The sequence below is a fragment of the Erythrolamprus reginae genome, chromosome 3 (assembly GCF_031021105.1).
Source record: "Erythrolamprus reginae isolate rEryReg1 chromosome 3, rEryReg1.hap1, whole genome shotgun sequence".
In the NCBI taxonomy this organism is placed as follows: Eukaryota; Metazoa; Chordata; class Lepidosauria; order Squamata; family Dipsadidae; genus Erythrolamprus; species Erythrolamprus reginae.
Window position 1 is genome coordinate 149,482,867 of NC_091952.1, and position 24,490 is coordinate 149,507,356.

At 39.0% G+C, this 24,490-nt stretch overlaps 1 protein-coding gene across 2 annotated transcripts; it reads left to right on the top strand.

Moving 5' to 3' along the window:
• The first annotated feature begins 2,202 nt into the window (after positions 1–2,202).
• Positions 2,203–10,883, top strand: ATPSCKMT (ATP synthase c subunit lysine N-methyltransferase). Of its 2 annotated transcripts, XM_070749067.1 has the most exons (5): positions 2,203–2,280; positions 3,526–3,824; positions 6,844–6,981; positions 8,111–8,161; positions 10,062–10,883. In XM_070749067.1, exons 2-5 carry the CDS (start codon positions 3,540–3,542, stop codon positions 10,263–10,265), a joined length of 678 nt encoding a protein of 225 aa, XP_070605168.1. In that variant the 5' UTR covers positions 2,203–2,280; positions 3,526–3,539; the 3' UTR covers positions 10,266–10,883. The 2 variants fall into 2 exon arrangements, with proteins under 2 accessions (XP_070605168.1, XP_070605169.1); XM_070749068.1 differs by lacking the exon at positions 8,111–8,161.
• The last annotated feature ends 13,607 nt before the right edge of the window (positions 10,884–24,490 follow it).

The following is a 24,490-nucleotide window of genomic DNA, read 5'->3' on the forward strand; positions in this document are numbered from 1 at the left end:
ATAACTGGTGAACTTCGACTCCCAGAATTCCTGAGCCAATTATGCAAGGTCAGGAATTCTGGGAGTTGAAGTCCACATTGTCATAGAAGAGCCAACTTTGCCTACCCTCTAAGATAGGAAACACGCACACGCCGCGTTCACTCATTGCATTAAGCAAAGATCACTTTAACGAACTATAGTGGCTTCGTTTACATTTCCCGCTAAGACAGCGTTTCTGTTTTAAATCACGATCACTAAAAAAAAACCTATAATGGCTTCATTCACATCTCCTACTGAGACCGTATTCTATTTCTCAACCTCAGCAACTTTTAGATGGTCGGACTACAATTCCCAGAATTCCCCAGCTTCTGAAGTCCACACATCTAAAAGTGGAGAAACGCTGCATTAAGACATCAGTGATGGCTCTACAGAGGCTAAACTGGACTTTTTTCCGAGGCGGTTGCCTTCACAGTTCAAGCATATGGGAAATCTTTCAGCAAAATGCTATACATGCCTAGCAATGTGTGTATATTGCACGAATGTGGGCCGCGTGGGTTCAGACAGCTCTCTAAGCTGAAGTGAGAAATATATTGGTGTTTGGAATCTTAATTTAATTAAGAACTGTTTGTCTTTATATAATTACTATGATCTTTCTCACTACTACCATAGTTTGCCTTCCTCAAGGACACATATAAATCATATACAGTGATGTTAAAACACAGTTTAACAATAAAGAATTTATTATTACTATTATTATTATTATTATTATTATTATTATTTCATTTTAAAATATCACAATATTTTAACACAGATCTGCACCCGTTTTCATAGATTATTTCTACTTGGTAATATACAATAATTCCTATTTCCATATTTTCATCATTCGTTTCACATTGTTTCATAGTTCTAGTTTTCTTAGTCCAGTTATACCATCTATTCCATATTTCCTAGTATTCTGAGTTATTTTGTCCTTTCAGTTCAATGATCAGCCCACCCATTTAGACACCCTATACTGTACATTTTATCCATTTGTACATTTTCCGGTGGAATTAGATTGTTCTTCCAATATTGAGCATATGCTATTCTCGCTGCCGTTATCTGTATAAGTATTGTATGTTTTTGGGATACTGTTTCCTCATTATTCTCAGCAAGAAGAATTCGGGTGTAAATTCCATTACATTTTCCATCCTATTCTATTCTAGTTAAAATTTGGAGACTAAAACAAAATTATAAATATGAAAATTACCGTTCATATTCTACCAAAGATGGAATTAAAACTAATCACAGAAAAAAGACATGTTCAGATGTTTAAGATTTACTTATAACAGGATTGCAGTATATTTTTCAGCTAAACAAGTTTTTCATATATATAATTAGCTGAGTTTTGAACAGTACAACTTGTATAGAAATTAAAGGTGCTCAGAGAGATTTATTTTGTGTAGTTTGGGTCAAATTGGATGTTTTTTGCAATGTAGGGACAGTCAGCAATTCAAGATACTTCACAGATGATGGATTATAACATAAAACTGAGCAAAATACAATGTCTTTAGTCACATCGTTTTCTGCTATCAGAAAAACTCTTTTTAAGAACTGCACTAACATTAATTTTGATGTTGAGAAACTAGTATCTTTAATCGAATATGAGCCCTTTTGGTTACATTTTTTTTTCAGGGAATGGGAAAAGCATGCTGTTGCCAAGCATATACTGTATAAAATAATTTCTCATTATCTTACCAACGTTTCATTTTTTACCCTGGGAAAGGGACATCAGGCAAGATTCTAAAATAATTAGGCTCCAACTTCATGAAATGTATAATACATTGACACTTGGGCATGTTCCATTGCATATTTATTATCTGGGTTCATATAATACACTCAATCTCAAACAAGCAAATCATACATTTGTGTAGCACAACTTAAGCTACAACTTCACGATACGCCCACTTTTCTCTCCAACTGCTAGCGATTCAGATTTTACCCATTTTATACAATGGCATATACCAACGGTAACATAATTATTTGTAAAGCACAGCTTCCCTGGCAATTTTTTTAATGTGATGATGATGAGATCAGAGAAAGCTTTAACAATATTGAGTGCCTTTTATTTTCAATGCGGATTAGAAAAAGCGATATTATTTCGAAAAACACCCCCTAATGAAAATAATGGTACGATCCACTTGAGCAGGAAGAACTGTTTCCCGAGATTTCCGCTATGTAGGAACTGGCTTTCGGAGGGGGCGGGACCTCTTTCGTCACTTTGTTCCGAAGGGGTGTGGCCAAGCGTGAAAGGGAATTAACAAGGTAGGGAGCAATTTCATAGTTCTTGCTTCTCTGTCCAAATTAGTTAGAATTGCGGATTAATAATTTACGGTGTACCCATTTTTTCCGCACTGCTATATTTCTCCCCACCCCCTATACGGATATTATGATATAGGTAAACCAATTAGAACTTTCGGGGGGGGGGGTCACCAGTACTGTACCTTTTTGCTTACTCTGATGGTATTAATTATGTTCCATCAAGATCACGTCGATCTTGATTCCTAACGATCACTCACATATTTTTTTACGACGATCTGTCCCACACCTGATCCCTCAGTTCTTCCAATGGCACCCCATCACCACTATAATTGAGTGTATATAAAGTTTAAAATATTGCACCAATTAATTGAAACCTTAAATCATTTATAAGAATTTTTTTAAAGAAAGAAAACCATGTTCTGATTTGTTTGCTGCTTCTAATCCAGAGGAAGCTATTAAAATAAGATAACTTGTCTTTCTTTAACCAACTTTTCTCTAAAAACTATTATTGTCTTTTATTATTTTAATGTGTTTTGGTTTTAGTGTTTGTAAACTGCCCAGCATCAAGAGACAGGTGGCACATACATTAAATAAATACATACATGCTACATACATCTGACATCTTGAAATGTTTTGAAAGAAGGTAATGGCCAAACCCTTCCATTACATTGTTAAAAACAACAACAATATGTCTATTATTCAATCAAACTAAAACTATTTATTTATTTAGAATCAGTTTGGTGGTTAAGGCACCTGGCTAGAAGCAGGAGATTGTGAGTTCAAGTTCTGCCTTAGCCATGAAAAACCAGCTGGGGGACTGGTTTTTTCTCAGCCCAACTCACCTCACAGGTGGTGGTTGTGGGGAAAATAGAAGGAGAAAGTATGTTAGATATGTGTAAACTATGGCTTTACAGAGAGATTATATTCAATTGTAGATTTTTCCATTGGCCCTAATAGCTTCATCTCTCAATATCATTAGTTAAGGTACAAAATGGTGAGATATGTTGCTTTAGCCGCTCCGAGTCTACAGAGAGGGGTGGCATACACATCTAATAAATTATTATTATTATTATTATTATTATTATTATTATTTTTGTTGTTGTTGTTGACAAAAATATGTCCCTGGGTACTGTTAGAAACCAAGTATTGAAAACCCAAGTAAAAGTTTTCTTGTTCGAATCAGGGACATAAAAATATAAATACCATCTACATCTTGTCAGGCTAAACATACTACTTTTTTTTTTTTAGGTTTTTTGTTTGTTATGTCAAAAATACTTGCTGAAGGCAGTGCAACTCAAGAAGTTACACTTTTGACCATTGCTGATGAAGACTCTGCCAAAAGGAATTGGGGTATTTTGCTCCCTGGTATAATTGGTGGGACATTAGTAGCCTTGTACTCTGTGGCCATTCCATTTATTGCTCCAGCACTGAGAAAACATTGCCTGCCATTTGTGCCTGCAACTTCAAAGCAGATTGAAAATGTTCTAATCATGTTGAAAGGCAGAAAAGGAATGCTAGTTGACATAGGAAGCGGTGATGGACGTATTGTAAGTTCAAATTGAATCCTGTTTAATGAAATAGTTTTCAATGAAGTGCATGTTGACACACAGCTCTGTTTAAACACATTGCTATATCCTACTCAGGACAAGGATGGAATTTAAAATCACACACACCACTTAATGAAGCAGCCTTGTAGTGATACAAGCATCCAGCTTAATATTATTCAGAAAGTCTTTCTTAGAATAGCTTTTGAAAAGCTTTTATCTGGTAACTTTAACAATTGTTGTGGAGCTCTTAAAGCATGAAAGAAAAGTACAGTGGTACCTCTACTTAAGAACGCCTCTACTTACGAACTTTTCTAGATAAGAACCGGGTGTTCAAGATTTTTTTGCCTCTTTTCAAGAACCATTTTCTACTTACAAACCCGAGCCTCCGAAACGGTAACCGGAAAAGGCAGGGAGAAGCCTCTGTGGGGCCTCTCTAGGAATCTCCTGGGAGGAAACAGGGTTGGAAAAGGCGGGGAGAAGCCTCTCTAGGAATCTCCTGGGAGGAAACAGGGCCTCCACCCTCCCTGTGGTTTCCCCAATCTCACACATTATTTGCTTTTACATTGATTCCTATGGGAAAAATTGCTTCTTCTTACAAACCTTTCTACTTAAGAACCTGGTCACGGAATGAATTAAGTTTGTAATTAGAGGTACCACTGTATTATATCTCTCATTTATAAAATAGATCAGTAGAACTCTGAGATTACAGTATAAGGCAGGGGTGGGCAATTAATTTTGCCATGGGGCCACATGAGAAATTGGGATGGTTTTAGAGGGCCGGACTAATATAATTAACTCAGTTCTACCCAATACTGAATATAGTATACAGATGCTATTTTTTCATAAACAAACAGTATGTTAAACAATGCAAAGATTTGCAATACAATGAAAATAGGGAGGACCTAATTACATCATTATTTAGTTATGAGATGATGAACTGCAACCAGCTTGTGATTGTTCACTTTAGAAAATTGTTAACTTTAACAGTGTTTGGAAAATCTTGCTATTTCAGGTCAAGATATCATGTTAGTTTTTTAAAGACCGGCATCCCTTTACCTTAGTAAAGAATAGTAAATGAAACATTTCAATAACATCAAAAGGTTCAATGAGAATAATCTAGCCTATTTAGAAGTCCATTCCTTGTTAAAAACTCTGCATTCTGCATCAATCTTTCATTTTTTAACGTTAGTTGACATATTTAAGGGCTAACAGCTATCCTTGGCTAATTCTTCCGATGGGAGTCCCGATTCTCTGCCCGAGTGTCAGAAGAACAGAGCACTAGTAGCTGCTGCAGGGGATAGGGGAGGAAACATGTGGTATCTGTGTACCACTCCTATACTGCTCAGTTAGGGGATTTTTTCAGTGCTGACCACTCTAATCCCAGCGACCGGTTAGGTCCCACAGAGTTGGCCTTTTCCAGGTCCCGTCGACTAAACAATGTCGTTTGGCGGGACCCAGGAGAAGAGCCTTCTCTGTGGTGGCCCCAACCCTCTGGAACCAGCTCCCCCCAGATATCAGAGTTGCCCCCATCCTCCTTGCCTTTCACAAGCTTCTTAAAACCCACCTCTGTCATCAGGCATGGGGGAATTGAAATTTTTCCCTTCCCCCTAGGCTTATAGAATTTATACAAGGTATGCTTGTTTGTATGATTGGTTTTTTAAATTGGGGTTTTTTAGATTATTTTTAATATTAGATTTGTTTACGTTGTCTTTTTTATTGTTGTTAGCCACCCCGAGTCTTCGGAGAGGGGCGGCATACAAATCTAATAAATAAATACATACATACATACATACATACATACATACATACATACATTCATACATACATACATACATACATACATACATACATACCCAGACCCACTCTACAAACCCCTAATTGTTTGCTTTACGGCAACGCTGTGCACCAGTCACTGTGCTGGAGTGTTTGTGTGGTTTCTGTGTTCTGCCACTCTCGGTAGGAGGTCAGGATCTGCTCCAGTGCGAGGATGAAAGAGCTCACCTGGTCTGCCGAGACTCCTCCGGTTCCTGCTTTCTTCATGATTCATCAGGAAAGCAGGAACCGGAAGAGTCCCAGCAGACGCGGTAAGCTCTTTCATCCTTGCACTGGAGCAGACTCTGATCTCCGCGGACTGGTCACAGACAGCGGGCGGGCCAGATGCGTTCCGCGAGCCACCCCTTGCCCAGGTCTGGTATAAGGTCTAGTGGTTGTGACTTTGTGCTTCTGGGATGCATACTTTTGGCTCCCTTTCCTTCCACCTGTTTGCTAGTCCATTATGTACTTGTAATTACCTTTATAATCTTGCAACAAAATAAGGAAAGGGAAAAATGTGAGCAAGATATCTCCGGATTTGACCTTACAAAGGAATAGATGGGATCAAAAGAAGAAGCTTATTGGAGCTGTTACTTTTCCAGTCTTCTTGTGCTATTACAGGCCTAAACAGCTGCTCTGGGTTATGACCTCTTAGCCATGTGGCTTCAACTTTTTGTTTTGTTTAATGCAGAAATATTTCACATATGAGACAAAGAGGAGCTTCCTGCAGACAAGTGGGTAGAATGGCAGAGAGGGAACAAGTTACTTAAATCGTTTTCTACAAGCCTCCTCAAGAGATAAGGCAAATTTCTTCTGGACTACAGTACTGTGGGTATTCAGTAGGCTGGTTGGCAGAGGAGTTACAAGGATTTTTTTTTTAAATTTAACCAGAAGCTTGTAAATCTTGATTTCCATGTTTTCCTCCTTCCAAACATTACAGTCAGTAAACAAAGTCAGAGTATTAGCTTCTCAGCAGACTAATAATTTTTGTAGACTAATAATTTATACAGATTTATTAACAATATTGCAGTAAGACTACAAAGTGCAATAAATCTCATAAAGAATAAAGAATCTGGCAAAGTATTTTAGGCAAATTGCTAAGCCTATTTATTTGGCTGTCATACAGACACACATACGCACACGTACACATAAAATTTATAATAAGAAAACCATTTTTAAAATTAAATACTTATTTATCTTTACTCAGGTAATAGCAGCTGCAAAATTTGGATTTAAAGCGGTGGGCTATGAATTAAATCCTTGGTTAGTGTGGTATTCGAGGTACCGTGCCTGGAGAGAGGGCGTTCATCAAGATGTCAATTTTTACATCTCAGACTTATGGAAGGTATGGAAATGTAACAGAAGCCCAGAATGCAAATCCTCAGTTGTCTAGAGAAAAGAAATAGCTTATTTATTGTGGCTTTTAACAGGTTTAAAATGCTGCTTATGCCCATTAATATTTCTGTGGAATAACTCAGTGGAATTACTGGGCTATATTTTTTAATGGCTGCTGTGCAAACCAGCAGCAAAATGGCAGTCCCACTTCTCTTTTCCAATAATAATAATAATAATAATAATAATAATAATAATAATAATAATAATAATAATAATAATTTATTAGATTTGTATGCCACCCCTCTCCGCAGTCTGTTTTGATTCTATCTTAAGATCACCTTAGATGTACTAATTGGTTACAGTTGTTTGCTCCATTAATAAATAAGGTAGAAAGTTTTATTCCTTTATTATTGCCCTCCCCAAACGAGAGCCTCTGTATCCCTTACCAGGGAATGCTGTGCCTGTCATCAGTATATAGAGGAAAGATTTGTTTGGTACGAATAAAGGATTTTGTCCTGATACAAGTACTAAGGGGTTTTTCCGGAAAGCTTAGAGCTGTGATGACAGATGTATGGCATCTGAGGGCACGTGAGACATTGCTCTGTATCAGCTCCAGTGTGCAGCTGATTTTCAGCCTTGGGAAAGGCTGTTTCCACACTCCAGAGCCTTCAGGAAACTTTCGAACTTCTGGTTTGCCCATTGGGCTGTTTTTTGCACTCTGGAGACTTCAGGGAAGCCTGAGGGTGAAAAACGGCCCAACCGGAGGGCAGGGGCCATGTCAGAGATGCATGGCACGCGTGTGGCAGGTTGTGTTTCTGCACACATGCCTACTAGAGTGCGTGCGCACTCCCATTTTTAGCACACAAGAAGAAAAAGGTTCACCATCACTGGCTTAGAGGGAAAGGTTTTAACCCACTTGATCTAGCCAACAGTTTTTTAAATCTGATTGGCTTCCCTGCACATCAGTGGTGGGTTGCTCTTGGTTCGGCAAACTGGTAGCGTCAGTGGGAGGCTCCACGAACATGTGTAAACTGGTAGAAGCGGGATTTAGAACACAATACCACTGCACATGCATGTTCATGAATGAAAAGTGCATTTATATAGTTAATTTTTAAATTTCACATTTTATTTCAAAACAGGTCAGTTTTTCACAGTATACGAACATTGTTATTTTTGGAGTTCCTCAGATGGTAAGTTTCCATTAGAATATTCTAATAGAAGGTCTAATTGTGAGGTTGTAGAATATTTGAGGTTTTTATTAATGCATTTGATATAAAACTCTGTTCATCCTTACAAATGCTGAACAGTGGAATCTTTCTTTTTTTATCTGTAGCAATTTTATTAAAAATTACAATTTAGAACAGTAACAATTAATAAAAATGGGAAAAAATGAAGTGTCAAAAAAGGAAAAATAAATAAAGAAAAAACAATATAGTAAATGGGGGGGGAGAAATATATAAAGAACAACTTTTCCCTTTACCATCTCAAGTATAAATAATTTTAGTAAATTATCACCACAGTTAAGCAACAAATGATCTCTTATCTGATAGCTATTTAAAAAATCCATAAAATAACATTTCAGGTCTGATTACAGCAAAAGTCCATTAGAGATTATCAGAGATGATAACATACCTATTTTAACCCTAATTAAATAAACCATCTTTATATTCCTTCCTTTTACTTTTAACATTCTTGATTTTTAATCCCTTCAAATAGTGTCTTGGAACTTAATTTATTTTCTTCGTTATTTTTTCACAAAGTTAGAGAATGGAATCAAGCCCTGTAATGGACTTCCTGTGTCCAGATTCACATTGAGATCTAAGAAGTTACCTCTGAATATTTTTTATAGTGTTTGAGATAATTGGCTGCAGTCTTAATGAAGTAACTTGAGCTTCCCATTATGGATATGAGAACCCCAAAAAGGAATAATGTATCGCTTCATTTTGCATTCCAAACAATTTATTGCAAGCAACATGTATTTTTTTCCTGCTAATTTGGTGCAATCAGCATTTTGCTGTCCGGTCCTGTCCCGTATAGCCAATATCCATCTTTCACATTCAGGGGGCCAATTACTTTTAAACCTTGCACCTCTTTACTATATTCTTTGTACCCAACCATGTAACATTTATACAAGTCCACATTGAATGTCTATCCCTGAATACTCCCTGATATGCATATTTTTCAAACTGTATCAAGACATTTCCATCTGTCCGTCCATTACCCTGGGGGGGAATTGCTGACCCCCTCGGTTCGCAACTTGGGCATCCTCCTCGATCCACAGCTAACATTAGAACACCATTTTTCAGCTGTGGTGAGGGGGGCGTTTGCACAGGTTTGCCTGGCGCACCCTATTTGGACAGGGAGCCATTGCTCACAGTCACTCATGCCCTCATCACCTCGAGGTTCGACTACTGCAATGCTCTCTACATGGGGCTACCTTTGAAGAGTGTTTGGAAACTTCAGATCGTGCAGAACATGGACACGAGAGCAATCATGGGCGTTCCTAGATATACCCATGTTTCGTCAACACTCCGCGGCCTGCATTGGCTGCCGATTAGTTGCCAGTCACAATTCAAAGAATTGTGAATACCTTCAGGACCGTATTCTGCTGCACGAATCCCAGCAGCTAATTAGGTCCCACAGAGTTGGCCTTCTCCGGGTCCCATTGAATAAACAATGTCGTCTGGCAGGGCCCAGGGGAAGAGCCTTCTTTTTGGTGGCCCCGGCCCTCTGGAATCAACTCTCCCTGGAGATTAGAACCGTCCCCACCCTCCTCGCCTTTCATAAGTTGCTGAAAAACGACCTATGTCACCAGGCATGGCGTAACTAATGTATCCCCTTGCTAACATGGTTTATGTATGGTATGATTGAGTTGTATGTTTTTTTAATGATAAGGGGTTTTAGATAGTTTTTAAGTATTGGATTTGTTTACATTGTTCACTATTGTTGTGAGCTGCTCTGAGTCTTGGGAGAGGGGCGGCATACAAATCTAATAAATTATTATTATTATTATTATTATTATTATTATTATTATTATTATTATTATTGTCTCTTCCATACTATTTGGACATTTCCGATGTTTCTTCATAGATGTTGCAGTTGGAGAAGAAGCTTGGAGATGAACTCCTACGGGATTCCAGGGTCATTGCTTGCCGCTTTCCTTTTCCCCATTGGAGACCAAATCATAGCTTTGGCGAAGGAATTGACACTGTTTGGGCTTATGATTCCAGTTCGTTTAGAATGGAACAGGAAAATGATGCAGCTGTTGCCAAAGGCATCCCTCCAGTTAGCTAAAACTCCAGAGATAACGCTATGTTAGCTTTTAATCGTGAGTGTGAATGTTTTACACAACATATTTTTTTCTTGTGCTCTTGGGTTCGTGGGCAAGCATTTCAGAGGTTTCTGGAAATATTTTATGTGTGTAACATAGTGTAAGTGTTAAGCAATGCTTCTGTTATGGAAAAACAAATGTGTGGAAGTTGCTTCTAGATCTATGGCCCTAACCTTGGAATTTTATAGGATAACAATTGACATTTAAAATAAATTACAATATTGCAATTTACCATTGTAAAAATACATTGGTAAGAGTATTCAAAATGATATAAATCCTTAGATTAAAACTGTTCTAATACAGTTAATTTTGAATCCTCAACTTTTAATATTTTCAGTACTGTCTGATTAAAGATATACTCTCCAACTTTATTCTGAATAATTTCCTTTATCTCTGTTTGCTATTCACTACAACTATATGTTGCTATGAGTCAAGGAACAAGATTTTAAAATTGCCAGGCTGCAAAGCCATAATGAAAAAATCTGTTTTGTGAATTAAAGTCTCAGGGAGGGAGTGATACTGGAATCCTAAGTTAATGACAAGCAGAAGAGAAAATAAAAATAAAAATTTTGTTACATGAAGATGGTTTTATTGATAATGTTGTGTTTTATTAAAGTTGTTTGAATACACCCAGCATATATTTTACATTTTCAGACAGAAAAATAGCAAAAGCCAGACAGTGGATAAAAAAGAGTGGGGGACAGATTTGTATGGGAGGTCAGGAATTTAAGCAAAAGCATCACAGCTTCCATGGAAAAGGGTCAAGATAAGTAAGAAGTAAGTAGACTTTGGCGTAGTACAAGTTTGGCAATGGCCAAAAAAGGCCTGTTTCCTTATTCAACTAAAAAAAATCCCATTAATATAGGCAGCCCATACTGGAACAGGATTACTGTTTGGACACAAGATATTGTGGAGATACAGATAGTACAATTAGATTTTAAATCCTAGGCAGCACTTTCCATTTTTTAAAGGACAGCGTTCAATGGCATGGAAGGAATAAGTACAAAACATTTTGACTCTTTTTCTAAAGGGAATGTTGACAATGCAATATCCTTTTTTTGTAGATTATGTTAAAATTATTTTAGGACTTGTTTTTTTATTTTATGTTTGCACAGTCACCCAGGATTTGGCATTTTTATCCATCTGGATTTGGTATTTTTATCCACCTATTAAATCCTTTTCATAGTATAATATACAAAAAATATAAAATCAGAGCTGCCAGTCCCTTTTGTTAGGCCTTCATAAGCCCCAAGTTCTTCCCAAGAACCTAGAATGTCCCAATGTATCAGTGTAGTATATGTGCAGATCCAAACCGTGCAACTTGTATCATTGACAGATGGACATTTTGTCAATGTGCAGATTTTCTAAGTGGCAACCACATTTTTTTTGTATGTCTTCTCAATCTGGCAGGATAAAAAGTTTTGTAGGTTTGCAAATTCATATCCTCAATCTTTTGAGATGATCCAGAAAGATACCTTGTTAATGGCACTGAATGCCACTGAGAGATTAAAGAGAATGAAGAGCAACATGTTTCCCCTGTCCAAATCTTATTTCAGTCCATCAAATGCTTAGGCCTGGCCTCTTTCTGAAATGGCTCTTAAGCCATCTGTGTCCTCTAGAGGGCAGTGCACAAACTTTTCCACAACCATTTCCACAAATTTCCTCCAAAATAGGCAAAGTTGGCTCTTCTATGACTTGTGGACTTCAACTCCCAGAATTCCTGAGCCAATCATGGCTAGCTCAGGAATTATGAGATTTGAAGTCCACATGTCATAGAAGAGCCAACTTTGCCTACCTCTGGGCTAGACCAGTGATGTTGAACCTTTTTTGGCTCAGGTGCCAAAAGGTAGCGTGCATGCAGTTGCCCACACCCATAATGCCCTCTTCCCATGCATATACAGTACACAGGCCTCAGTGAAGCTATGGAGGTGCCCTACTACTTCAGTGGAGCTGCCCTTCTACTTACCTTCAGTTAGTTGCAACCAGGCCTCCCACACCTCGGCCCATTTCTTCTGCAGGCTGCAAGGCTTTCCTGAAGGCCTCTGCAGCCTATAACAGAGCTCTGGATCGATCTATAGCTCTGTTATCAGCTGCAAAGGCCTTCAGAAAAGCCTTGCCAGCTGCAGAACAAATGGACCGAGGTGTGGGAGGCCTGGCTACAACTGTCCAAAGCCGAAGAAGTTCCTGAAGACCTCTGACAGTGAAAAGGAGGCTTGGGGTGAGCATAATTGAACCATTTTTCTCAGTCCACCATCTTCGGGAGGTTTTCCTGAAGCCTGAGAAGAGGGAAAATTACAGAAAAGAAAGCCAAAAATCAGCTGACCAGCATGTGCATGTTTGTGGACTGACAGGGCAATGCCTTGCATGCGTCACATATGGCTCTGCATGTCAGCTGTGGCACGTGTGCTATAGGTTCACCATCATTGGGTTAAAATTGGATGATACTGTGTCTGCTTTGAGGCTAGGGATTCCTTTGAGAAGAGTCATCCTCGGATTAGGAGAATGAACATAATGAAAAACGGGGTTTAAGAGGGGAAAAGATGCAACATTCACATCAAAGAATGATTTCAAACCTCATCTCTCCTACCCTGACAATCAACCAGAATCTCAGTCAACCAGCGTATAGTACACTGCTCCAAGTCTTTGGAGAGAGGCAGCATACAAATCTAATATATTATTATTATTATTAATCTCTGTGGGATGAATTGGTAAACCAAGCAAGTAAACAGTGCTCTCAGCTAGAGTAAAAAGCACAGTCATAGTGGACTTACTTAGAATTAGTCTAGGCTAGAGATTAGGACTAATGAATGTCACCTGTGCTGACATGAAGACCAAGTGTTTTCTGTATTTAATTCCAACCTGAATGCGATCTATTAGAACAGGGCTTTTCTGTGTTCTGACCATGTGTAATTGGGTACAAATTTTTCTCAAGTAGCTTAAACCTAATTCATTCTGTTGAAGAATGTTCCCTTATCCCTTCATTTCTATTAAAGGGAGGTAACACCTATCCAACCAAGCTTGTGAGGCTCCTGAATATTTGACCAATGTCAGACATATAATTTCAGCCTAGATTCTTCAGTGACATGCCAGGAAGAAACAAGTTTTTTTTTAACAGAATAATAAAAACATGGCTATACTTTGTCTCAAAGTACTTTTTTCAGAAGGCAACTAGGTTTTCTTGTTTTTTTCTTTGAAGACCTTTCACTTCTCATCCAAGGAGCTTCTTCAGTTCTGACTGGATGGTGGGGAATGGAAGGATTTATATTCTTGTAGACAGCATCCTTTTTGAGGGTTGTTGAAGCAGTTGGAGGTTTATCTGTGTCCTCAGGGTCACCTGAGTAATGCTGCTGGTTCCTATAGTCTCAATTTTCCCTCTGGAAATCTGTTCATACTCCCACACCATTTGAAGAGTGTTCATTCAAAATTGGGACACCCTTTGGGACAACCATGACCTAGATGACGTAGAATCTCTATGATTTAAACTTTAAACTTGTATTTAAGGAGAGACTGTTTTAAAATCAAAACTGAAAAGTGTTTTGCACTTCCTTACAGAAGGAAATCCACTCAATTCATGTCTGATTTTGCCATGAATAAGGTAGCTCATACATACATTAAATATACATCATTCTGTTCTTTTTTGAGATGAGCTACATTATGTAGAGCACAGAAAAGGAGTAAGAAATATAAGCCAGGCAAAATGAAACATTAAATTCTAAAAAGAAAAAGAAACATAGCTAAAATTAGTTTGCCTCAACATTTGTGATATCTCTGCACTACTGTAAGCTATCAAGCCATTCTTGCTTCCACCGTATCATACACTAGAATTGTTCATTTTTTTTCTTGTGTTTTTTTACTTTTATACCATACACTAGAATTTGATGTAGTAGCATGCACCATGATTTATAGCAATCAGTCCAACAAAGCATTACAGACAGACATTGCTGGGCACCAGCCAAAGAACACACTCTGCAAGGAAAACAGTCACCAAGAATCCCACAGGTGATGTTACTGCCTTCTATATTATCATCTGCTTCAATGACCAGCCATACTTTGGTAAAGAAACACATGTTGAAATTGAAGAATAAAGGCTGCAGCTGGCTGTTCACTCGCTCATCACATTTCTCTGTGAAAGGTAACCGCATCAGCAGAGGACCAGTAAATACATAGACTGAGATTATTCTACCTGAAGATCTCACCAAGAGGATTTGAATTGGGCCTATCTTTCATTTTTTTCACCTCTTCCTGAAATTCAGGGTAGTTGTTTTCCAAAGTTATTGCTCTGTCAATGGATGGAATCTTCTAGAAATTGACTTGGGAGTATTTATAATCTCAGTTATAGCTAAGCAGAAACTCAGCTTTTGCAGAGAGCAGAATATTATGTTTATGAAGATACCAACTGCAACAAAACTTTCAGAATGTTTTCATTTGTGAGAGATACAAAATATTTTGTGAGAGATACAAAATATTTTGTAAGCCACCTTGAGTTGCCATGTGCGAATAGGCCACAATATAAATTAGATAGATAGATAGATAGATAGATAGATAGATAGATAGATAGATAGATAGATAGATAGATAGATAGATAGATAGATAGATAGATGTTGAGAAATGGAATGAGGCTATATTGTTGTTGTTATTATTATTATTATTATTATTATTATTATTATTATTATTATTATTTATTGGATTTGTATGCCACCCCTCTGCGTAGACATGGGGCGGCTAACAACAATGATAAAAACAGCATGTAACAATCCAATACTAAAACAACTAAAAAAAACCTTATTATAAAACCAAACATACACACAAACATACCATGCATAAATTGTAAGGCCTAGGGGGAAGGAATATCTCAGTTCCCCCATGCCTGACGGCAGAGGTGGGTTTTAAGGAGCTTACGAAAGGCAAGGAGGGTGGGGGCAGTTCTAATCTCCGGGGGGAGCTGGTTCCAGAGGGCCGTGGCCACCACAGAGAAGGCTCTTCCCCTGGGTCCCGCCAAACGACATTGTTTAGTTGACGGGACTCGGAGAAGGCCAACTCTGTGGGACCTAACTGGTTGCTGGGATTTGTGCGGCAGAAGGCGGTCCTGGAGATAATTTGGTCCATTGTTATTCAAATCATCCAATTGATTCTTTGAGTATAAGTTTTCAGTCAGAATGTACAGCAAAAATAGCTTTATACTATATATTTATAACTGAATAATCATCATAGCTGCCCTGAGTCCTTCAGCATTGGGCGGCATAGAAGTTGAATTAAATAAATAGTATATAAAATCAAAAATCAGAGAGGACATTGATTTTTCATGTATATATAAACGTTTATTTATAATGCCCTTTTAACAAAGGGCATAACAGCACATTAGCAATAGTACTTTTTAACAGAGCCAGCATATTGCCCCCACAATCCGGGTCCTCATTTTACCCACCTTGGAAAGATGGAATGCTGAGTCAACCTTGAGCTGGTGGTGAGATTTGAACCTGCAGATCTAGCAGTCAGCTTTAGTGGCCTGCAGTACTGCACTCTACCCACTGCGCCACCTCGGCTCTTTTCTGATGTAACCCTTTCTCATGGGAAATGCTTTTTTTCCAAATCTTTTTATAAAGGGTACAAAAGAATTTATAAAAGGGAGGGGGTGTTGGAGCAAAATAAAACTTCTTCCTGTTGCCAAGGAAACCAAACTCCACTCCCTTCAAAGATCCACTTGCCAGATTAAAATGTTCTATGTTGCCTCTCTATTCTACTACTGCAATTTATGTATAATTATGTTCAACCAGAGCAGAATCAAGGCAAAAGCCTTGCTGTGCACCATAGGCAAACAATGAAACAACCGACTCCGTTAAGAGCTCCTTCTCTTCCACGTATGACAGCCAGTGTCCTCAGCAGAAACCATAGCTGAATTGTTCCATGGAATCATGATTTTAATTATATGACTCCTGCTGAATGAAGATCACGCGATGCAGAAATGTGAACGAAACAGCAGCATCTTGGCACAGTAACCCAGATTGAAAGACAGTCTGGCAGCTTTTCTCTTCTCTTGAAGACTCAGTTATATTTATTTTGTGTGCATGTAATATATAAAATTATAGGCATTCATATATAATTAATTTGCAGCCTGCAGGCATGGCTTATCTTGTTTTATTTTGGACGATACCTAAGCTGGCCATAAGCACACACAATTCCCCTCTCCCCACACGCACATATTTCTTAGAAAAATGACTCCGTTTACTAATGCTAGGAAATAAAGTCTTGGCTAATATATAACCATGTTCATTATCAGGTGCTATAGCACTCTACAAATCTTTCAAAAGAAATTGTTTTTTGAATGACTAGATCCCTGGGGATATATGATTTCAGCCTGGCAGAGTGATTAATATTTGCACTAACATTAACAGTTGGGATCGTTCGTTATGTTTGCTTGACAATCTTTGTGAATTTTTTTAAAGTTCACAGAATGTATTATCATAGCTACACAACTTGATTTAAAACTGAGAACAGTGATCACTCTGGGTGGACTGTGCTCTCAAAAACAACAGAAAGAGACAACTGTGGAGGGGTGAACTGTATTTTCCTTCCAGAGACTGCACCTGTTCTCGTCCACCTGGAATTTCCTAAAAGCCCCAAATCTCAGAGGAGCTGGTTGTATTGTTTTCTGCTCTCTGAGTGATAAGAGCTTCAGCACAGATTCATAGTGAGATGAAAAAACACTGGATATCCATGAATGGATAGATTGGGAACAAACAGGGATTTATACCATGTTTCCCTGAAAATAAGACAGTGTCTTATATTAATTTTTGCTCCCAAAGATGTGCTGCGTCTAATTTTCAGGGGATGTCTTATTTTTTTTCAATGAAGAAGAATTCACATTTATTGCTGAACAAAAAAATATGAACATTTATTATATATTGTACAGTAGTTGTCATCACAAATCAACATAACCAGACCAACTGTGAATCCTATCAAGAATTTCTTATTACTACCGCACCAGTATTTCCATGTACAACAATTATACTTTCTTCAAATATATGTTATATATGTTCTGTTCGGGAATGCTGCAAAATGAAATGTCTCCTACGTCTTACTTCGGGGGATGCTTTATATTAGGCAATTTTACGAAACCTCTCCTATGTCTTACTTCCGGGGGTGACTTATCTTTGGGGAAATGGTATATAGGAGCATCTCTGAAAATGCTACTGTTTCTAGCAATGGGCATTTCTCCTTATTCCCTCCCTCCCTCCCCTTTCTCTTCTTATGATATATATTGATCACAGATACTCCACCCAGTAAGTCAAATATATCTGTATGGCATGCTGTGTGAATATGCTCTAAAAAAGATGTTACGTTGTTTCTTTTGGTATTTAATAAACAAGACATGCTTTCATGTATTTGGAAAGACACCTAATCTTAAATACCACAGCATTCTTTAGGTCTTTATGCAGCTAATATCTCAAAAATGCATTGAATAAAAATACTGTCAGATACTTTAGAGGAATCTTCTAATGTTTCAGAGTACATTTGCTGTACATATTTAATGCTATTTTATTATAGGAAATAAAGAGCCCAGAATGAGAAATTATCTGCATGTCAAGGAGTCTAGGACAGTTAAAAATCTGGGAGATTACAGATCCTTAAGGTATAATGAGGGGGATATTTTATTTATTTATTATTTATTCATTTGTCCAATACACAAATACATAGGAAGAAAAATAGACATGTGGTAATATATATAAGGGTAAAAGTGAACTTAGAGGAGAGGATATATGAAAGGAAGAGAATATATATGATAGGTGAAAGAAAGGAAAGATAATTGGACAGGGGATGAAAGGCACTCCAGTGCACTTATGTACGCCCTTTACTGGCCTGTTAGGAACCTGGAGAGGTCAATCGTGGAGAGTCTAAGGGAGAAGTGTTGGGGGTAAGGGGTTGACACAATTGAGTCCGGTAATGAGTTCCACGCTTCAATAACTCGATTGTTGAAATCATATTTTTTACAGTCAAGTTTGGAGCAGTTCGTATTAAGTTTGAATCTGTTGCGTGCTCTTGTGTTATTGCGGTTGAAGCTGAAGTAGTCATTGACCTGTAGGACGTTGCAGCATATGATCTCACTGCCTTTCTCTCCATCCAGACAGGATTACATTGCACAAACAGCCTGGCCATACTAGGTGGGCTAATAAGGACAAGAGAGGATCCACAAGGACTTAAATTGTTTGACTGTTTTCTTCTTCCTTTGATTGGAGACAGCTACAGGGCCTGTGCATAATTACAGATCTTATTTTATTATTTTCATTTTAAAACTATATTACAGCATATGTTTCTGTGACAGAATGATGCCATGACTGACGCAGGTAACCTATGGGGAAGGGAGAAGAACTGTAAAATAAATTTTGGAAAACAGTGAAGCTTAGTTCAGAGTGAATGAGTAGGGCTGAACGGTCAGATTGCTTTATAAAATATTCTGGATTGGTTGAATGAGAAGTTATAAGATCTCATAGAAACAAAAAGCCAAGTGAAACTTTTGGTGATGTGGCAGAGATAGCAAGAGAATATGAAGGAAATATAATAAAAGCCCCAATTAAAAATTATAAAACCACTGCATGTATATTTCTTCTTCTGACAATCTTTGATTCATCAGCTTGTTCTTAGTCTTATTTTTCCTTACTGTAAATATGTAGGCTATTAGGTTAGCTAAAAGCAGAAAAAGTTTGATCAAATCAGAAACACTTTCATTTAAAGAACCATGAACCTGTTATTTCAGTACTTGCCATAAAGGCAGCTTGTTGACACCATCAATGGCTCCTTTTCAAATATTTTTATTAAAGTTTTACAAAACACATAAAAATTGACACAAACTAATAAATAGCAGAAGCAAGCAAGCAAAAAGAAAAACAAAAGTGCAAAAATAAAATAATAGAAGCTTCTTATTTCCTTTGCAGCATATATACAGTGATCCATCGATTTTTGCGATCTCGTTCTTCGCGAAACGCTATATCGCGATTTTTCCCACCAGATGACATCACTCTCTTCCTTCCTTTCTCATCTTTCTTTCTCTCTCTCTTTCTCTATCTTGCTTCTTCCTCTCTCACACTCTCTTCCTCCCTCTCTCATCTCTTTCTTTCCTTCTCTCTCTTTCTCTATCTCTCCCCCTCTTGCTGGCGGGCGGCGGGCGAGCGGGGGCATCAGCGAGGAAGACCCAGGGAAGGTTCCTTCGGCCGCCCAGCAGCTGATCTGCTCGGTAGCGCAGCAGCAGCGAGGAGCCAAATCGGGGTTTCCCCTTTGCGTGGGCGGCGGGGAAACCCCGATCTTCGTCTGCTCGCTGCTGCTGCGCTACCGAACAGATCAACTGCTGGGCGGCCGCAGCAGCAGCGAGTAGATGAAGATCGGGGTTTCCCCGCCGCCCACGCAAAGGGGAAACCCCGATCTTCGTCTGCTCGCTGCTGCTGCGCTACCGAGCAGATCAGCTGCTGGGCGGCCGAAGGAACCTTCCCTGGGTCTTCCCCGCCGCCCACGCAAACTCCACCATCTGCGCATGCGCGGCCATGAAAAAAAAGGGCGCGCATGCACAGATGGTGTTTTTACTTCCGCAACCCTACATCGCGAAAAATCGATTATCGCGAGGGGTCTTGGAATGGAACCCTTGCGATAATCGAGGGATCACTGTATATATGTATGTATCACATATTTTTGCTGAATGTTTAAAATTAATGTTTAAAATATATATTAATGTTTAAAATATATATATGACGGTCTTGGTATATTCGGGTTTGTTCCCGTGTAGGATTTGGAAATTTCTGGCGACGTTTCGACGAGGTCTCACTCGTCATCTTCAGGCTGGTGTTTCTGTCCTTCTTCTCAGGCGAACAATTTTTCTTTATCCATTTTTTCCTAATCATCAAAACCACAAGTCAGAAGTACTTTTCATGTTTTGCCCCAAAAAACCTTTATACCCTACAACAAAAGAAAGATTCCATAGATGAGAAATTATAACTAACATAAATGATTACAGAGAAGTGTTAGAATTTTCTCAAGGGACTGCAAAATGAAATCAAGAGAAGATTTGATAATAGAAGATATCCTTATGTACAATTACTGGAAAGATTTAAAGTGGATAAAAGATTTTATGGTTTTAGGCAAAGAAAGATTGAATTTGAAACAGAATTATGTACACATATGAGCATGTTATTGCTAAAATGTATAAATGTTTGCTGAAATATGAGATAGAAAAAGAACAAGTAAAAGAATGCATGATAAAATGGGCTAAAAGTTTTGACTATAATACACAGAGGAACCAGTGCAAAAATATATACAGTAGTTAAAAGGTTTGAAATGTATTTTACGTTCTAGAATCTAGTTTAAAGAGAAATTTTACAAGATGTTGTATCATTGGTATTTGTCACCAGAGAAATTGTCTACAGTGTATAAAGATAATTTGAATCTTTGTTGGAAATTGAACAACCTGAAGGAACATTATATCATGTTTGCTGGACATGTAAAAAAGGCAAAACATTTTGGATACAAATACATACATTTATTCAGAAGATTTTAAAGGTTATAGCAGTGTTGAAACAAGAATGGACAAAGATTTTTTTTAAAATCACGGAACTTTGTTTTTATATATGACAATTGCAGTAATACTATTCTATGCTCAAAAGTGGAAAGGCTCAACAGGGCTTACAACAGAGGAATGGTTGATGAAGATGATGGAACTTCCAGAGTGGGCTAAATTACTTTGATTTGAGAAAAAAACCATTTATGGTCTACTGGAAACCCCTTACAGACTTTCTGCATGAAACAGAAAATATAATCAATTATGATTTGTGGTTTTGGACATTCCATCAATGGCTTCTGAATACATGTCATTTTTAGCCAAGTTTCTCTGCCTAGTATGTTGGTTGGTAAGTCCCATCATTCCCAACCAGCAATATTTATGCCAGTTGAAGTAAGAACCATATCTACGCCTATATATAGGCTTAAAGCATCCTTACTTAGATGGGGTGGATGGGTGGTAGTCATCGATGCAGGTAAAGATGAAAAGGAAGTTGATGTTTAAAGATAAATAAAGAGGATTGTTTTCTCTTGTCCCTGTTTGCCCTCTAAACTTGCCCCCTTTCCCTTCTATTGGAATTGGGGTGAAAAGCAATCCCATCAAAAAGAGTGAGTTAGAAGTTCTTCAAGTTTGCGTTGTGGCTAAAACCTGTCTCACCTAAAGCAACTTATGGTAATCACTTTGAATACACACTGCAATTTTATTTGCATGCATACAAGTATACGAGCCATGGTGGCGCAGTGATTAGTGCAGTACTGCAAGCTGCTTCTGCTGACTGCTGACTATAGTTCACTGGTTCAAATCTCACCAGGCTCAAGGTTGACTCAGCCTTCCATCCTTCTGAGGTGGGTAAAATGAGGACCCAGATTGTTGGGGGTGATATGCTGACTCTGTTCACCACTTAGAGAGGGCTGTAAAGCACTGTGAAGCAGTATATAAGTCTAAGTGCTATTGCTATATACTGGACTTTCAGGAAAACTTTGATACTTTACTAAATGGCCGTAAGAAAATGCCGAAACAAAATACAGTATACCTTTGGCCCACTACACTGGAAGGCAAAACAAGGAAAAAGGCAGAGTGGAAATTAGAGGGTGACTTTGAAAATATTTTAGATAAACCATTCCGTTTGGCCTTGTTATTGTTTGCCCTTTCCTATTAGATCAGCATGCTCAGCATTCTATCTTTTGAGATATGCTTGGTGAATAGAAACAATTTGGTTTACTGGCCACAATTTTTTAAACTGAATGTTCTCCTTGTCCTACTCAGGGTCAATTCAGTTGCCCTGAATGGCTTTTTTTGTGTGTTTTTTTTTAAAGGGCACGTTAAGCAGTTCACATTGTCACCACATATTAAAGAGTTGTCAGAAATTCACTTATTGTTCCTTTGTTCGCTCCTATATTGCTCTTCTTCCCAAAAGTGCCCATGATGTGCATATGCACGCATTTTGGCTTAGCACAATGGATGAACTTGAGCATTATATTTAGTTTATGACTTAGTGTTAAGTATACCCTTGGTATGTTAAACTCTGAGAAGAGGGATAGTTTAAAATTTTCCTTTGGCAGACTCCTTTTTTGAAGGATTCCTTTATAAACTATAATTATAATAGCTGCTACTAAACTTCCTGACACACCCTAGTCTGTTTGTCAGGGGAATTGTTAGCTATTCTACCAAGGATTTATTCTTTCATGATAGGAAAACTAGAAAGTAAAGTGTTTCAGATTGTCTTGCCACTGCCCAGAAATACAGATATTAAACAAACTTTTTTTATTTATCAGCAAGCAGTTGCTGTATACAGGTAGAGGTAGTCCTCGACTTAGGATCACAATTGAGTCCAAAATTTCTGCTGTTAAGTGAGAAATTTCTTAAGTAACTTTTGCCATATTTTTACAACCTTTCTTGCCATGGTTGTTAAGTGAATCACTGCAACTGGTAAATTAGTAACTCGGTTGTTAAGTAAACCTGGCTTCCCCATTGACTTTGCTTGTGAGCAGGTCACAAAAGGTGATCCCATGATCCTAGGACGCTGCAATGGTTATGAATATGAACCAGTTGCCAAACGTCTGAATTTTGATCACATGATCATGGGGATGCGGCAAAGGGCGTAACTGTGAAAAAGGTCATAAATCCCATTTTTCAGTGCTATTGTAAACTTTGAACAGTCACTAAATGTGTTAAGTATTGGGACTACAGTGATCTCTCGATTAGCGCGGGGGTTACGTTCCAAGACCTCCCGCGCTAATCGATTTCCGCGTTATAGTGGTGCGGAAGTAAAAACCACCATCTGTGCATGCGTGCCATTTTTTTCATGGCCGCACATGCGCAGATGGTGGAGTTTGCGTGTGGGCGGCGGGGAAGACCAAGGGAAGGTTCCTTCAGCCGCCCAACAGCTGATCTGCCTGGGCAACGGGGAAACCCCATCTTCGGCTCCTCGCTGCTTCCGCGCTGCGGAGCGGATCAGGTGTTGGGCGGCTGAAGGAACCTTCCCTTGGTCTTCCCGCCGCCCAGGCAAAGGGGAAACCCCAAGATCGCTTGCCGCTTGCCGCTTGCCATATTGCAGCTTGGAGCCTTGCTTCGCCTCCTTCGCTGCAATACGGCAAGCGGCAAGCGATCTTGGGGTTTCCCCTTTGCCTGGGCGGCGCTGGGGCCATGCGGAGCCGCTCATCTAGGGGGGGCGTGGACCGGCAAGGTGCCCTCCGCTCTCTCTCTTTCTCTCCCTGTTACCGGTGTGGTATAAGAGAGAGAAAGAAAGAGAAAGGAGGGCGACTTGCCAGTCCACGCCCCCTGGATGAGCGGCCCCGCATGGCCCCAGCGCCGGACTCCGCCGTTGCCTCTGCCCTTGTTCGGCTCTGCAGCTGAGAGGCCACGTCCACCCCCTCCTCGGTGTCCCCGGCACCCAGCGTCCCCACACCGCCTCCACCTCCCGGTAATGCGCCCGACCTCTGCCTCTCTCTTTCTCTCTCATATACCACGCCGGCAACAGGGAGAGAAAGAGAGAGAGAACTAGCGCGGACTTATTTTTTAATTAATATTTTTTGAAAAACCGCGTTGCAGCGTTTCGCGCTAATCGAGACCGTGCTAATCGAGGGATCACTGTATACTGCTTACTTCAAGGTCCACTATTCAAGCGGGAAAATGAAGCCTTTGATTGGTCAAGCCATCTGACAGCTCTCTATACAAGGAAGAACTGTCAGCCTGGCTCTTTGTTGGATCTTACTTGTTACTTGTTCTCCAAATCTGTCTTAAGCCTCTCCTGTCCCAGAACTCAACAAAATAAACTGTTGTAAGTTGAGGACTACCTGTAATAGGGCAGTCTTGCACAGATTTAAAGGTTTTAATCAAAAATCCACTTCTAAGAATGAAGAGTGGAGGCTAATCTACAGATAAAGGCAGCAAACATACACAACAGAATTCAGTTACAAATCATTGCTGTCAGCTTTGTTCAGCTAATACATTAGCCTGAGGCAAAGAGGCAGTCCCGGAACCAGCAAAATCCAGGGGCCAGGCAGGGGACAGAATGGTTCTGTGCTCAGTGTGGAAGAGATTGCCACTCTCGGATTGGCCTTTTTAGCTACACTAGATGCTGTTCTAGGAACTCTTTCCAGAGCACAATATCATATAGTCTTTCAAGACTGAAGGTTGCCAATATAC